We start from the raw sequence: 16,838 nt of genomic DNA, 5'->3' as shown, positions 1-16,838 counted from the left end.
TGAATAGAATGGGTTAATTAACTTGAATGGGAATGACATTCTATTTATATGCATTTAATTCCATCAGATAACTTTAAAAAAAACTAGGCCTAGGCATTCAACATATGGTATATTTTTGTGGAGGGGGTAATTGTCTAAGGCAGTTGTTCCCAAACATTTTATAGTCCCATACCCCTTCAAACATTCAACCTCCAGCTGCGTATCACCTCTGGCACCAGGGTCAGCAAAACACAAATGTTGTTGGTTTGCCATCATTGTAAGCCTGCCACACACAAACTATACAATAAATGTATTAAACATGAGAATGAGTGAGTTTTTGTCACAACCCGGCTTGTGGGAAGTGACAAATAGCTCTTATAGGACCAGGCCACAAATAATAATAATCCAGAATTTTGCTCTTTATTTAGCCATCTGACATATAAAACCTTATTTGTTCATCAAAAATGGTGAATAACTCATCACCTTGACATTGTCCGTAAGCTTCAGTTCATTTACACACAAAAAAAATCATACAATGATGGCAAGACCTGTGTGTTGTAATCTAGATTCAGATCATTCAGGTGAGAACCTCGTCATCATGCTTGCTGGTGGCTCCTGAGTGTCCTCTGTTGCTGAGGAGGTCCTCTTTGCTGCCTGTCCTTTCAACCCTCCTGCAGACATCTGTAACAACACATTCATACTGCTCTAAATAACAATAACCAGGCCATTTCATCAAAACAATAGAGTGGTATAGTTTGGCACACACTCAGACACCCACACACACACTCTCTAAAGGTGACATACCTTGGTGATGAACTCATCTTCTCTCTTGGTCTTTCTGGCCCAGAGGTTCGTGACTTTGTCATACCAGTGCTGCTCCCCGAGTTCGTGACAAACCCTCATTCTCTATGCACATCATGGCCATGTTCTGGTGGAGCTGATCGTCCAACTTTTCCCCTTTCACAAAGTCATGAATGCGCTTCAGGCAGGGGAAGCTTTCCTCCGCGTCGGCTGAGGTCACTCCAATGGTCGCCACAAGGCACATCAGCTTGTAGAGCTCTGGTAGTGGGTTCTTCTGGGACCGGATGAAACAGAGCGATTCACAGAGCTTGTGGCTGTCCTGCTGCTGTCCTTGGCCTATGTAGAATGCCTTCAGGTCCACTCTGAGCCTGTCCATGTTGAAGAAGCCCTCGTAGAGCTTCACTGGGCTATCCACCACATCTGTTGCGAAATGGATGTTCATGTCAGTGAACTTTGCTGGATCCAGCAGCTCGAGGAAGCGTAGGTCATCCAGATGTGCGTAACAAACCTGGATCTGAGAGATGACGGTTTCCAGAGCTTCGTAGTACACAGCCTTGAAGTGTGTCAGAGGGTCTAAGTCATCCGTCTACTTGAGACTTTTGCATGGGTGTTGAGCCAATCTCTCAGCCTTCTGGTAGACACTGTCAAAGGCAGAGTCAGACTTCTTGCTCTGGATGTGTTGAACCAGCTCCTCAATGCTAGCTTTGCAGGCTGCCACATCCATTGCTTTGTGCTTCAGAGTGTCAAATGCAACATAAATGTTGGGAGAAAACCTGCGCGTAGGTGAAGAGCTGGAACAAACTGGAAATCCTCAAGTTTCTAAACAAGATTGTTTGCTTCATAGGATGATTCGCCATTTACCCAATCCAGGTTCCCAATGTGGTTGATGGTGTCGTAAAATGCGTGGTAGGTGTTTTCCACTTCACTGAGGATGTCCAGTGGTAGTCGGTCAGCATTCACCTCACTCCAAGTTTCATTGAAGAACCTCAGTCGGTGGGGAACAAACATGAGGGGAACGACCTCGGATCACAAAATATCAACTTAAGTCAACAGTGCTGAGATGGTGTGAGTAGGAGTTGACGAAGACAGTGTTGTGGGCCATCTCCCTCACTTTTTCCATCTGCATGTTTAGCTTGTGCGCAGAGACGGCCCATCCATTGTAAGACTGTCCCACAAGTTTTTTTCACAGTCATGGTCGGCCATTTCCATACATATAAATACATACCCTTTTAAAAGGGCAATCCGCAGTTGCTACATCCATTTTGGACGTATAAATGAATATGTATTCTTGAAGAACATAACCTATAAATGCCTCATGAGCTAGATTCAACTGTCATACCTCATCAGAACCCCAAATACAATTTTTTTACCCCAAGAACACCAAATAGATACTTTTTAAAAATCCCAATGTTTGTAAACAAAGTAAATGTAAACAAACACTACATAGCCTCAAAACATGGTTAAAAATATAATTTTGATATCACGGTTGGTCAGTCCTTGCATCCATAGCTCTGTCTATGAATTTGAGAGTTGGTACATTACTTCAGCCCCCTCCTTGTGCTTTGTTACCAAAAACAGGGGTGGCTCGGACGCTTTGTTATTGTTTCAACTGCTGATTGCAGCTTTAAGATGAAAGTGAAAGAAATAAAAAGTTATTCTAGCAACACTTAATACCCAGACCAAGTGAAATACGTATGGTCAAGAACTGTTTTCCCAATGAAATACAACAGTATATGTTATGCTATATACGTGGACAGAATCAGGACAGAACACAATATTTTATCATTACAACGTTAAAGCATGGATTGGATATAATGTACACAGTGAATACCAGCTGATTTGTCAAAATTACATTTGTTAAAACAAACAAATACAATATATGTAGGCTAATATGTGTAGTACAGTAAAAAAGGTCAGTAGGGAAAACGACCTTGATCAGAATAAACTTTGTTTTCACTAGCCGCAAGGTCAAAACTGGCTATATCGTAAAAATGTATGTATTTTCATTTTTGCTCTTCATGTTAAGGTTAGGGTTAGGTATAAGAATAGCAGTGTGGTTAGGTTTAAAATCAAAATGTAAAAAGAGAAACTGTAGAAACGGGCGGTTTTTATGACTTTGTAGCTGTGGAAGCTAGTGACGACCAATAAACTTTGAGAGAAACCTAACTCAACAGGGGGGAGATCTATTTCTGTCCAATCAGAATGTGAAGGGGTGATTTGGCTTTGTGTGTCAATCCCCTCACACTATTGTTACCGCCACAGTAATGATAGAAGTTGTAGTAGTAACTGTCGATGTACTTCGCAATCGTGCAAATTAAAATGTCAGCTAAAATTGAACTAAACATTGATCAAATGACCTAAAATAACAATGTGATATTATAAGAAAAAACAATAAATGTATGCACAGATCAATCTGTCCCACACACATGTAGACACTTTACTAGAAACACTCAAGTCTCCTCAACAAAGCAATAGAATACGCAGAGTTCAACAAACTTGGTTTTAGGTTTAGAATTCCCCCCATGATAGCACAAGACCACTAGCATGGGTACCAGTCTGTTTAGCTAACATACCCACTCCTTGTACTCTGTGCCATTGCCAAACAATAACGTTATTTCCAACAACAAATCAGCAACTCCTCACAAAATCCAGCTGCATATTAAACGCTGAGATTGAAGAAAGGCCAGTCTCTGTGGCCCATAGCACAAGGAGTGGAACGTTAGCTAAACAGACTGGTACCCAGACTACAAGACCACAACATTCTAGTCAGAACGCAGATTAGAACGTTACAGCCATGGAACATTTGGTGCCAACAAGTAAACATAGACGGTAGTTTGCTGCAGTTACTCTGTAGATCTACAGCTCTTTAATCTATACACAAGTGTTTCTCCAGGCAGTGTTTCTGAGTGAAACACTTGCCACACAGCTCACAGCCAAAGGGTTTCTCCCCAGTGTGAACCCTCTTGTGAGTTTTAAGGTTACAGACGTAGGCAAAGCTCTTGCCGCAGTAGTTGCAGATGAACGGACGCTCCCCCGTGTGAGTGAACTGGTGGGTCTTAAGAGTTTGTTTCGTACCGAAAGCCTTCCCGCATATCTCGCAGCCAAAAGCCCTGCTGTGACTGGTGGAGTGTGCGATGAGAGCTTTCTTATTGTGAAACGTCTTGCCGCACGTCTCGCAGTCCAACCTTGAACCGAAGCCGTGAGCTGCCACCATGTGATTCTTCAGGCTCTGGGTGTGGCAGAACGCCTTTCCACACTCCCCGCACTCGTGATTCCCCTCCCCTCCCCTGTGACAGAGCTGGTGCTTCTTGAGGTTGTTAATCTGGGAGAAACCCTTGCCGCACTGCTTGCAGACGAACGGCCTCTCCCTCGTGTGAACCCGCTCGTGGATTATCACCTGGCTACGGTAGTTGAAGCGTTTGTTGCAGTATGAACAGGCGTGCATTTCCCTGCCCGTGAGGTGGTCGACCATCTTGTTTTCTGCGACACTGGGGGTGAAGCTGGGGGTGTCGCTCTCTGACCCCGGCTCAGACTTGACCCACATCTCCAGCTCCTCGCTGAAGTCTTGGCTGGTGTCTTCTTCCTCGGGCTCTGCTGTGGAGCTGTGGTACGCCTCTGACTGGCTCTCGTCCATGGCCTGGAAATCATATTTTAGGGACAGGCCACCTGCAGAAACAGTGAGAGTCAAGTGACGGTTTTTGAGCATTTGTTGACAATGACAACGTAGTTTAGTGGGAAGTATCAGAACAACATGCGTTTTAACATTCAAGTTAGTTTTCATTTAAAGTCGGTTTTAACATAAGATAAGATAGATAAGCTAACAACTGGTTTATCCCTGTTGGGAAATGTTGGTTGCGGCTCCTAGCATACATACATGCACATATTCAAATAGAGAAGGGCCAGTAAACACAGGTAGAAAAAGTGCAGTTCACACAACAGAACACTGTCAACATGATCACAGTGTTAGTAGTATTGTCAGATATAACTACCATTTCCTTCTCCACCGATAATGATGTGCTCTGCTTCCTCCGGGTGACTAGCCTCCACAACCTCCTCCGGCCTGTCCTCACCTTTAGGGTCTGGTTGTAAAATGACCTGTTTCACGTCAGGACACTGCAACAAATAGGAGGTTAAATGTTTAAACTATCATTATACCACTTCTATAACATTCAAGCCATTGCACTCCAAAGCTAACGTTGTATGTGGACACAAACTGAACAACATGGGTGAGTGACTGCCACTGACCGACAGGACCTTCGTATTTTAGATCAATACTTTTCTCTCTGACACACTGGGTTTCTAATGTGGTATGAAAACATGGACTGCTACACTCGCTATTCATTGGTTGTCAATATGCCGTTAAAGATTTTTTTTAAAGTGGGCAATTTGGTAAAACAAGACCATAATAAAAGGTGTTGTTCCATCCTAGTCTTATAATAAATTTATACAATACACCATCCATATAGCTAGGCCAACATTGACATGCAGCAGTTCATGGACCAGACACCATAAATATGAGTGTCAACCAACTTCTTCCTTCACTGTTCTGCGCTGCGGTGCACTGGTTTCGCCCAATTCGATGGCAGCATCCACTCCATAGTGCCTCTCACTCACAACCAACTGCTTGTCCGGAAACCTGTGGTCCCCCACGCCTTTATTATTCTCTGCACACAACAATAAAAGGGTGATGTTTGCTACTTATAGTGACTTTCAACATGCATGATTACACAGAGCTAGCTACAGTCGCTACAAGAGAACATCGTCACACTCAACTTACGGATCTCGTCGCAAAGCTGAACTTCTAAAGATATATCAACAGAAGAGGTGCCCCGCTTTGGTCTCTCGGTCCCGAGCTCGATTTGCATACAGTACAATGCCTTCCGAAGAGCGTCGTTCTCTCCCTGTTGTCGGGATATCTCCGAGAATAGAAGGGCAGAACTGTAATCGACCAGTTTTGTAATCTCTGCAACGGCAGACGTCGTCAGCGTCTCCATAATTGAAGAAAGTTGTGCCTGGAAAGACCCGTTTGGAGACATGTCGACAGTTCTGACGAGGGCTCAATACACGGAAATCTCACGATTGCTGAATGGTTGACGTTGATCAACATCCGGTAGAGAAGACTAAACTCAACGCTACGATACAAACATGTACCTTTTGCTCCAAGAATTTTTCCATGTCCCTTCGATAGCTCAGTTGGTAGAGCGGAGGACTGTAGAACGCAAAGTGCTGAAATCCTTAGGTCGCTGGTTCAAATCCGGCTCGAAGGAGGACCCTTTTTCATCAAAATATTTTTACCTGTTGTTCGCACATCCCCCTATAGAGAATAATATGTGCATTTCCAGTTTCTCAAAGAAAAGTCAAGGTGTACGAATCCAATCATACAGAAGAATTCAAAACAATTCAAGTTTATCCACAGTTCTCTAAAATCCATAACTCAGTTAGTTGCTAGAGCGGAAGACCGGAACCGTAAATGCTGAAATCCGGATCGAAAAAGGAACCTTTTCCTACCTTTTCCTACCCCTGGAAATGCGCCTAAAAGATATACATTTGCCTGTTGTTCGCACATTCCCCGATAGAGAACAAACGTGCATTTCCAGTTTCCTAATTAAAAAACAATCCAAGCTACCTCACAAATGAGGAAAAATGAAGTCAGTTGGTAGAGCGGAGGACTGCAGAACGGTGAATGCTTATATCCTTAGATCGCTGTTTCAAATCCGTGTCGAAGGAGGATATTTTTGTATTCATGTCATAAATGTAGCATTAACCATAGATTTATTCAAAAGCACACAATGGCATATAATATATTTTTATAGTGGTATTGATAGGTTTGCAATTTGAAGTGGTACATATGTGCGACAACCTACTAAATTCATAGTGGCACAAGTCAACAAGGAGCAGTTCCCTGACCGGGAATCGAGTAAACATGTAGCAAAAGAGTAGTTCCCTGACCGGGAATCGAACCCGGGCCGCGGCGGTGAGAGCGCCGAATCCTAACCACTAGACCACCAGGGAAGGGTACTACAGCGCAAATTGGTTCCCAGTGTGAGCTGGTACATATGTGCGATAACCTTCCATATTCATAGTGACAGGTTGCTCAAGTAAACATGTAGCAGAAGAGTACACTGAGACCACTAGACCACCAGGGAAGGGTCCTACAGTGCAAATTGGTTCCCAGTGTGAGCTGGTACATATGTGCGATAAACTTCCATATTTATAGTGATAGGTTGCACAAGTAAACATGTAGCAAAAGAGTAGTTCCCTGACCGGGAATCGAACCCGGGCCGCGGCGGTGAGAGCGCCGAATCCTAACCACTAGACTACCAGGGAAGGGTCCTACAGTGAAAATTGGTTCCCAGTGTGAGCTGGTACATATGTGCGATAACTTTCCATATTCATAGTGACAGGTTGCACAAGTAAACATGTAGCAAAAGAGTAGTTCCCTGACCGGGAATCGAACACGGGCCGCGGCGGTGAGAGCGCCGAATCCTAACCACTAGACCATCAGGGAAGTGACCTACAGTGAAAATTGGTTCCCAGTGTGAGCTGGTACATATGTGCGATAACCTTCCATATTCATAGTGACAGGTTGCACAAGTAAACATGTAGCAAAAGAGTAGTTCCCTGACCGGGAATCGAACCCGGGCCGCGGCAGTGAGAGCGCCGAATCCTAACCCCACCAGGGAAGGGTACTAGAGTGCAAATCGGTTCCCAGTGTGAGCTGGTACATATGTGCGATAACCTTCCATATTCATAGTGACAGGTTGCACAAGTAAACATGTAGCAAAAGAGTAGTTCCCTGCGGCGGTGAGAGCGCCGAATCCTAACCACTAGACCACCAGGGAAGGATACTAGAGCGCAAATTGGTTCCCAGTGTGAAGTCGTAAGTTTCCATCCACTTAGGCTGGAGTCATTAAAACCTGTTTGTCAACCCCTCCACACATTTCTTGTTAACAAACTATAGTTTTGGCAGTCGGTTAGGACATCTACTTTGTGCATGACACAAGTAATTTTTCCAACAATTGTTTACAGACCGAATTTTTCACTTATAATTCAGTGTATCACAAATCCAGTGGGTCAGAAGTTTACATACACTAAGTTGGCTGTGCCTTTAAACAGTTTGGAAAATTCCCGAAAATGATGTCATGGCTTAGAAGCTTAGAAGCTTCTGATAGGTTAATTGACATCCTTTGAGTCAATTGGAGGTGTACCTGTAGATGTATTTCAAGGCCTACCTTCAAACTCAGTGCCTCTTTGCTTGACTCCATGGGAAAACCAAAGGAAATCAGCCAAGACCTCAGAAAAAAAATGTAGACCTCCACAAATCTGGTTCATCCTTGGGAGCAATTTCCAAACGCCTGAAGGTACCTGTAAAAACAATAGTACGCAATAGTACGCCATGGGACCACGCAGGAGTCATACCGCTCAGGAAGGAGACTCGTTCTGTCTCCTAGAGATGAACGTACTTTGGGTCGAAAAGTGCAAATCCATCCCAGAACAACAGCAAAGGACCTTGTGAAGATGCTGGAGGAAACAGGTACAAAATGGTCTATATCCACAGGCAAACGAGTCCTATATCGAACAGGGGGAGGCTCCCAAGCCGAAGAACACATCCCAACCGTGAAGCACAGCATCATGTTGTGGGGGTGCTTTGCTGCAGGAGGGTCTGGTGCACCACTAGAAGGACACTGCAGGGCAAATCAGTTTGCAATTTGAAGTGGTACATATGTGCGACAACCTACTAAATTCATAGTGACAGGTTGCACAAGTAAACAAGGAGCATAGACTATTTCCCTGACCGGGAATCGAACCCGGGCCGCGGCGGTGAGAGCGCCGAATCCTAACCACTTGACCACCAGGGAAGGGTCCTACAGTGCAAATTGGTTCCCAGTGTGAGCTGGTACATATGTGCGATAACTTTCCATATTCATAGTGACAGGTTGCACAAGTAAACATGTAGCAAAAGAGTAGTTCCCTGACCGGGAATCGAACCCGGGCCGCGGCGGTGAGAGCCTAACCACTAGACCACCAGGGAAGGGTACTAGAGTGAAAATCGGTTCCCAGTGTGAGCTGGTACATACAGTTGAAGTCGTAAGTTTCCATCCACTTAGGCTGGAGTCATTAAAACCTGTTTGTCAACCCCTCCACACATTTCTTGTTAACAAACTATAGTTTTGGCAGTCGGTTAGGACATCTACTTTGTGCATGACACAAGTAATTTTTCCAACAATTGTTTACAGACCGATTATTTCACTTATAATTCAGTGTATCACAAATCCAGTGGGTCAGAAGTTTACATACACTAAGTTGGCTGTGCCTTTAAACAGTTTGGAAAATTCCCGAAAATGATGTCATGGCTTAGAAGCTTAGAAGCTTCTGATAGGTGAATTGACATCCTTTGAGGAGGTGTACCTGTAGATGTATTTCAAGGCCTACCTTCAAACTCAGTGCCTCCAAGACAAATCTGGTTCATCCTTGGGAGCAATTTCCAAACGCCTGAAGGTACCTCGCTCATCTGTAGAAACAATAGTACGCAAGTATAAACACCATGGGACCACGCAGGAGTCATACCGCTCAGGAAGGAGACTCGTTCTGTCTCCTAGAGATGAACGTACTTTGGGTCGAAAAGTGCAAATCCATCCCAGAACAACAGCAAAGGACCTTGTGAAGATGCTGGAGGAAACAGGTACAAAATGGTCTATATCCACAGGCAAACGAGTCCTATATCGAACAGGGGGAGGCTCCCAAGCCGAAGAACACATCCCAACCGTGAAGCACAGCATCATGTTGTGGGGGTGCTTTGCTGCAGGAGGGTCTGGTGCACCACTAGAACACCTGGGAAGGACACTGCAGGGCAAATCAGTTTGCAATTTGAAGTGGTACATATGTGCGACAACCTACTAAATTCATAGTGACAGGTTGCACAAGTAAACAAGGAGCATAGACTATTTCCCTGACCGGGAATCGAACCCGGGCCGCGGCAGTGAGAGCGCCGAATCCTAACCACTAGACCACCAGGGAAGGGTCCTACAGTGCAAATTGGTTCCCAGTGTGAGCTGGTACATATGTGCGATAACTTTCCATATTCATAGTGACAGGTTGCACAAGTAAACATGTAGCAAAAGAGTAGTTCCCTGACCGGGAATCGAACCCAGGCCGCGGCGGTGAGAGCGCCGAATCCTAACCACTAGACCACCAGGGAAGGGTACTAGAGTGAAAATCGGTTCCCAGTGTGAGCTGGTACATACAGTTGAAGTCGTAAGTTTCCATCCACTTAGGCTGGAGTCATTAAAACCTGTTTGTCAACCCCTCCACACATTTCTTGTTAACAAACTATAGTTTTGGCAGTCGGTTAGGACATCTACTTTGTGCATGACACAAGTAATTTTTCCAACAATTGTTTACAGACCGATTATTTCACTTATAATTCAGTGTATCACAAATCCAGTGGGTCAGAAGTTTACATACACTAAGTTGGCTGTGCCTTTAAACAGTTTGGAAAATTCCCGAAAATGATGTCATGGCTTAGAAGCTTAGAAGCTTCTGATAGGTTAATTGACATCCTTTGAGTCAATTGGAGGTGTACCTGTAGATGTATTTCAAGGCCTACCTTCAAACTCAGTGCCTCTTTGCTTGACTCTATGGGAAAACCAAAGGAAATCAGCCAAGACCTCAGAAAAAAAATGTAGACCTCCACAAATCTGGTTCATCCTTGGGAGCAATTTCCAAACGCCTGAAGGTACCTCGCTCATCTGTAGAAACAATAGTACGCAAGTATAAACACCATGGGACCACGCAGGAGTCATACCGCTCAGGAAGGAGACTCGTTCTGTCTCCTAGAGATGAACGTACTTTGGGTCGAAAAGTGCAAATCCATCCCAGAACAACAGCAAAGGACCTTGTGAAGATGCTGGAGGAAACAGGTACAAAATGGTCTATATCCACAGGCAAACGAGTCCTATATCGAACAGGGGGAGGCTCCCAAGCCGAAGAACACATCCCAACCGTGAAGCACAGCATCATGTTGTGGGGGTGCTTTGCTGCAGGAGGGTCTGGTGCACCACTAGAACACCTGGGAAGGACACTGCAGGGCAAATCAGTTTGCAATTTGAAGTGGTACATATGTGCGACAACCTACTAAATTCATAGTGACAGGTTGCACAAGTAAACAAGGAGCATAGACTATTTCCCTGACCGGGAATCGAACCCGGGCCACGGCGGTGAGAGCGCCGAATCCTAACCACTAGACCACCAGGGAAGGGTCCTACAGTGCAAATCGGTTCCCAGTGTGAGCTGGTACATACAGTTGAAGTCGTAAGTTTCCATCCACTTAGGCTGGAGTCATTAAAACCTGTTTGTCAACCCCTCCACACATTTCTTGTTAACAAACTATAGTTTTGGCAGTCGGTTAGGACATCTACTTTGTGCATGACACAAGTAATTTTTCCAACAATTGTTTACAGACCGATTATTTCACTTATAATTCAGTGTATCACAAATCCAGTGGGTCAGAAGTTTACATACACTAAGTTGGCTGTGCCTTTAAACAGTTTGGAAAATTCCCGAAAATGATGTCATGGCTTAGAAGCTTAGAAGCTTCTGATAGGTTAATTGACATCCTTTGAGTCAATTGGAGGTGTACCTGTAGATGTATTTCAAGGCCTACCTTCAAACTCAGTGCCTCTTTGCTTGACTCCATGGGAAAACCAAAGGAAATCAGCCAAGACCTCAGAAAAAAAATGTAGACCTCCACAAATCTGGTTCATCCTTGGGAGCAATTTCCAAACGCCTGAAGGTACCTCGCTCATCTGTAGAAACAATAGTACGCAAGTATAAACACCATGGGACCACGCAGGAGTCATACCGCTCAGGAAGGAGACTCGTTCTGTCTCCTAGAGATGAACGTACTTTGGGTCGAAAAGTGCAAATCCAGATGCTGGAGGAAACAGGTACAAAATGGTCTATATCCACAGGCAAACGAGTCCTATATCGAACAGGGGGAGGCTCCCAAGCCGAAGAACACATCCCAACCGTGAAGCACAGCATCATGTTGTGGGGGTGCTTTGCTGCAGGAGGGTCTGGTGCACCACTAGAACACCTGGGAAGGACACTGCAGGGCAAATCAGTTTGCAATTTGAAGTGGTAAATATGTGCGACAACCTACTAAATTCATAGTGACAGGTTGCACAAGTAAACAAGGAGCATAGACTATTTCCCTGACCGGGAATCGAACCCGGGCCGCGGCGGTGAGAGCGCCGAATCCTAACCACTAGACCACCAGGGAAGGGTCCTACAGTGCAAATTGGTTCCCAGTGTGAGCTGGTACATATGTGCGATAACTTTCCATATTCATAGTGACAGGTTGCACAAGTAAACATGTAGCAAAAGAGTAGTTCCCTGACCGGGAATCGAACCCAGGCCGCGGCGGTGAGAGCGCCGAATCCTAACCACTAGACCACCAGGGAAGGGTACTAGAGTGAAAATCGGTTCCCAGTGTGAGCTGGTACATACAGTTGAAGTCGTAAGTTTCCATCCACTTAGGCTGGAGTCATTAAAACCTGTTTGTCAACCCCTCCACACATTTCTTGTTAACAAACTATAGTTTTGGCAGTCGGTTAGGACATCTACTTTGTGCATGACACAAGTAATTTTTCCAACAATTGTTTACAGACCGATTATTTCACTTATAATTCAGTGTATCACAAATCCAGTGGGTCAGAAGTTTACATACACTAAGTTGGCTGTGCCTTTAAACAGTTTGGAAAATTCCCGAAAATGATGTCATGGCTTAGAAGCTTAGAAGCTTCTGATAGGTTAATTGACATCCTTTGAGTCAATTGGAGGTGTACCTGTAGATGTATTTCAAGGCCTACCTTCAAACTCAGTGCCTCTTTGCTTGACTCTATGGGAAAACCAAAGGAAATCAGCCAAGACCTCAGAAAAAAAATGTAGACCTCCACAAATCTGGTTCATCCTTGGGAGCAATTTCCAAACGCCTGAAGGTACCTCGCTCATCTGTAGAAACAATAGTACGCAAGTATAAACACCATGGGACCACGCAGGAGTCATACCGCTCAGGAAGGAGACTCGTTCTGTCTCCTAGAGATGAACGTACTTTGGGTCGAAAAGTGCAAATCCATCCCAGAACAACAGCAAAGGACCTTGTGAAGATGCTGGAGGAAACAGGTACAAAATGGTCTATATCCACAGGCAAACGAGTCCTATATCGAACAGGGGGAGGCTCCCAAGCCGAAGAACACATCCCAACCGTGAAGCACAGCATCATGTTGTGGGGGTGCTTTGCTGCAGGAGGGTCTGGTGCACCACTAGAACACCTGGGAAGGACACTGCAGGGCAAATCAGTTTGCAATTTGAAGTGGTACATATGTGCGACAACCTACTAAATTCATAGTGACAGGTTGCACAAGTAAACAAGGAGCATAGACTATTTCCCTGACCGGGAATCGAACCCGGGCCACGGCGGTGAGAGCGCCGAATCCTAACCACTAGACCACCAGGGAAGGGTCCTACAGTGCAAATCGGTTCCCAGTGTGAGCTGGTACATACAGTTGAAGTCGTAAGTTTCCATCCACTTAGGCTGGAGTCATTAAAACCTGTTTGTCAACCCCTCCACACATTTCTTGTTAACAAACTATAGTTTTGGCAGTCGGTTAGGACATCTACTTTGTGCATGACACAAGTAATTTTTCCAACAATTGTTTACAGACCGATTATTTCACTTATAATTCAGTGTATCACAAATCCAGTGGGTCAGAAGTTTACATACACTAAGTTGGCTGTGCCAAGTATAAACACCATGGGACCACGCAGGAGTCATACCGCTCAGGAAGGAGACTCGTTCTGTCTCCTAGAGATGAACGTACTTTGGGTCGAAAAGTGCAAATCCAGATGCTGGAGGAAACAGGTACAAAATGGTCTATATCCACAGGCAAACAAGTCCTATATCGAACAGGGGGAGGCTCCCAAGCCGGAGAACACATCCCAACCGTGAAGCACAGCATCATGTTGTGGGGGTGCTTTGCTGCAGGAGGGTCTGGTGCACCACTAGAACACCTGGGAAGGACACTGCAGGGCAAATCAGTTTGCAATTTGAAGTGGTAAATATGTGCGACAACCTACTAAATTCATAGTGACAGGTTGCACAAGTAAACAAGGAGCATAGACTATTTCCCTGACCGGGAATCGAACCCGGGCCGCGGCGGTGAGAGCGCCGAATCCTAACCACTAGACCACCAGGGAAGGGTCCTACAGTGCAAATTGGTTCCCAGTGTGAGCTGGTACATATGTGCGATAACTTTCCATATTCATAGTGACAGGTTGCACAAGTAAACATGTAGCAAAAGAGTAGTTCCCTGACCGGGAATCGAACCCGGGCCGCGGCGGTGAGAGCGCCGAATCCTAACCACTAGACCACCAGGGAAGGGTACTAGAGTGAAAATCGGTTCCCAGTGTGAGCTGGTACATACAGTTGAAGTCGTAAGTTTCCATCCACTTAGGCTGGAGTCATTAAAACCTGTTTGTCAACCCCTCCACACATTTCTTGTTAACAAACTATAGTTTTGGCAGTCGGTTAGGACATCTACTTTGTGCATGACACAAGTAATTTTTCCAACAATTGTTTACAGACCGATTATTTCACTTATAATTCAGTGTATCACAAATCCAGTGGGTCAGAAGTTTACATACACTAAGTTGGCTGTGCCTTTAAACAGTTTGGAAAATTCCCGAAAATGATGTCATGGCTTAGAAGCTTAGAAGCTTCTGATAGGTTAATTGACATCCTTTGAGTCAATTGGAGGTGTACCTGTAGATGTATTTCAAGGCCTACCTTCAAACTCAGTGCCTCTTTGCTTGACTCTATGGGAAAACCAAAGGAAATCAGCCAAGACCTCAGAAAAAAAATGTAGACCTCCACAAATCTGGTTCATCCTTGGGAGCAATTTCCAAACGCCTGAAGGTACCTCGCTCATCTGTAGAAACAATAGTACGCAAGTATAAACACCATGGGACCACGCAGGAGTCATACCGCTCAGGAAGGAGACTCGTTCTGTCTCCTAGAGATGAACGTACTTTGGGTCGAAAAGTGCAAATCCATCCCAGAACAACAGCAAAGGACCTTGTGAAGATGCTGGAGGAAACAGGTACAAAATGGTCTATATCCACAGGCAAACGAGTCCTATATCGAACAGGGGGAGGCTCCCAAGCCGAAGAACACATCCCAACCGTGAAGCACAGCATCATGTTGTGGGGGTGCTTTGCTGCAGGAGGGTCTGGTGCACCACTAGAACACCTGGGAAGGACACTGCAGGGCAAATCAGTTTGCAATTTGAAGTGGTACATATGTGCGACAACCTACTAAATTCATAGTGACAGGTTGCACAAGTAAACAAGGAGCATAGACTATTTCCCTGACCGGGAATCGAACCCGGGCCGCGGCGGTGAGAGCGCCGAATCCTAACCACTAGACCACCAGGGAAGGGTCCTACAGTGCAAATTGGTTCCCAGTGTGAGCTGGTACATATGTGCGATAACTTTCCATATTCATAGTGACAGGTTGCACAAGTAAACATGTAGCAAAAGAGTAGTTCCCTGACCGGGAATCGAACCCGGGCCGCGGCGGTGAGAGCGCCGAATCCTAACCACTAGACCACCAGGGAAGGGTACTAGAGTGAAAATCGGTTCCCAGTGTGAGCTGGTACATACAGTTGAAGTCGTAAGTTTCCATCCACTTAGGCTGGAGTCATTAAAACCTGTTTGTCAACCCCTCCACACATTTCTTGTTAACAAACTATAGTTTTGGCAGTCGGTTAGGACATCTACTTTGTGCATGACACAAGTAATTTTTCCAACAATTGTTTACAGACCGATTATTTCACTTATAATTCAGTGTATCACAAATCCAGTGGGTCAGAAGTTTACATACACTAAGTTGGCTGTGCCTTTAAACAGTTTGGAAAATTCCCGAAAATGATGTCATGGCTTAGAAGCTTAGAAGCTTCTGATAGGTTAATTGACATCCTTTGAGTCAATTGGAGGTGTACCTGTAGATGTATTTCAAGGCCTACCTTCAAACTCAGTGCCTCTTTGCTTGACTCCATGGGAAAACCAAAGGAAATCAGCCAAGACCTCAGAAAAAAAATGTAGACCTCCACAAATCTGGTTCATCCTTGGGAGCAATTTCCAAACGCCTGAAGGTACCTCGCTCATCTGTAGAAACAATAGTACGCAAGTATAAACACCATGGGACCACGCAGGAGTCATACCGCTCAGGAAGGAGACTCGTTCTGTCTCCTAGAGATGAACGTACTTTGGGTCGAAAAGTGCAAATCCATCCCAGAACAACAGCAAAGGACCTTGTGAAGATGCTGGAGGAAACAGGTACAAAATGGTCTATATCCACAGGCAAACGAGTCCTATATCGAACAGGGGGAGGCTCCCAAGCCGAAGAACACATCCCAACCGTGAAGCACAGCATCATGTTGTGGGGGTGCTTTGCTGCAGGAGGGTCTGGTGCACCACTAGAACACCTGGGAAGGACACTGCAGGGCAAATCAGTTTGCAATTTGAAGTGGTACATATGTGCGACAACCTACTAAATTCATAGTGACAGGTTGCACAAGTAAACAAGGAGCATAGACTATTTCCCTGACCGGGAATCGAACCCGGGCCGCGGCGGTGAGAGCGCCGAATCCTAACCACTAGACCACCAGGGAAGGGTCCTACAGTGCAAATTGGTTCCCAGTGTGAGCTGGTACATATGTGCGATAACCTTCCATATTCATAGTGACAGGTTGCACAAGTAAACATGTAGCAAAAGAGTAGTTCCCTGACCGGGAATCGAACCCGGGCCGCGGCGGTGAGAGCGCCGAATCCTAACCACTAGACCACCAGGGAAGGGTACTAGAGTGAAAATCGGTTCCCAGTGTGAGCTGGTACATACAGTTGAAGTCGTAAGTTTCCATCCACTTAGGCTGGAGTCATTAAAACCTGTTTGTCAACCCCTCCACACATTTCTTGTTAACAAACTATAGTTTTGGCAG

General features: G+C 45.2%; 1 protein-coding gene and 11 non-coding genes across 12 annotated transcripts in view; 1 reads left to right on the top strand and 11 right to left on the bottom strand.

Moving 5' to 3' along the window:
- Positions 1–3,646: 3,646 nt before the first annotated feature.
- The window catches only part of LOC139402971 (uncharacterized), a 99,819-nt gene continuing 86,627 nt past the window's right edge, over positions 3,647–16,838 (bottom strand). Inside the window, exons 4-6 of the mRNA XM_071146790.1 lie at positions 5,311–5,444; positions 4,770–4,893; positions 3,647–4,446 (exon numbers count right to left, since the gene is read on the bottom strand). Coding sequence (XP_071002891.1) covers positions 3,647–4,446; positions 4,770–4,893; positions 5,311–5,444 — 1,058 coding nt within the window. The remainder of the gene's footprint in view (positions 4,447–4,769; positions 4,894–5,310; positions 5,445–16,838) is intronic.
- Positions 5,959–6,047, top strand: trnay-gua (transfer RNA tyrosine (anticodon GUA)). Its single transcript is given in 2 exon segments — positions 5,959–5,995; positions 6,012–6,047. It is a non-coding gene; the product is annotated as a tRNA-Tyr (tRNA).
- trnae-cuc (transfer RNA glutamic acid (anticodon CUC)) lies at positions 6,721–6,792 on the bottom strand. Its single transcript has one exon. It is a non-coding gene; the product is annotated as a tRNA-Glu (tRNA).
- On the bottom strand, positions 10,964–11,035 carry trnae-cuc (transfer RNA glutamic acid (anticodon CUC)). The gene has a single exon. It is a non-coding gene; the product is annotated as a tRNA-Glu (tRNA).
- trnae-cuc (transfer RNA glutamic acid (anticodon CUC)) lies at positions 11,990–12,061 on the bottom strand. Its single transcript has one exon. It is a non-coding gene; the product is annotated as a tRNA-Glu (tRNA).
- On the bottom strand, positions 13,227–13,298 carry trnae-cuc (transfer RNA glutamic acid (anticodon CUC)). Its single transcript has one exon. It is a non-coding gene; the product is annotated as a tRNA-Glu (tRNA).
- trnae-cuc (transfer RNA glutamic acid (anticodon CUC)) lies at positions 13,966–14,037 on the bottom strand. The gene has a single exon. It is a non-coding gene; the product is annotated as a tRNA-Glu (tRNA).
- On the bottom strand, positions 14,147–14,218 carry trnae-cuc (transfer RNA glutamic acid (anticodon CUC)). The gene has a single exon. It is a non-coding gene; the product is annotated as a tRNA-Glu (tRNA).
- On the bottom strand, positions 15,203–15,274 carry trnae-cuc (transfer RNA glutamic acid (anticodon CUC)). The gene has a single exon. It is a non-coding gene; the product is annotated as a tRNA-Glu (tRNA).
- Positions 15,384–15,455, bottom strand: trnae-cuc (transfer RNA glutamic acid (anticodon CUC)). Its single transcript has one exon. It is a non-coding gene; the product is annotated as a tRNA-Glu (tRNA).
- Positions 16,440–16,511, bottom strand: trnae-cuc (transfer RNA glutamic acid (anticodon CUC)). The gene has a single exon. It is a non-coding gene; the product is annotated as a tRNA-Glu (tRNA).
- On the bottom strand, positions 16,621–16,692 carry trnae-cuc (transfer RNA glutamic acid (anticodon CUC)). The gene has a single exon. It is a non-coding gene; the product is annotated as a tRNA-Glu (tRNA).

The sequence above is a fragment of the Oncorhynchus clarkii genome, unplaced genomic scaffold, assembly GCF_045791955.1.
Source record: "Oncorhynchus clarkii lewisi isolate Uvic-CL-2024 unplaced genomic scaffold, UVic_Ocla_1.0 unplaced_contig_2111_pilon_pilon, whole genome shotgun sequence".
NCBI classification, from domain to species: domain Eukaryota; kingdom Metazoa; phylum Chordata; class Actinopteri; order Salmoniformes; family Salmonidae; genus Oncorhynchus; species Oncorhynchus clarkii.
This window is presented reverse-complemented; position numbering and strand designations above follow the sequence as displayed.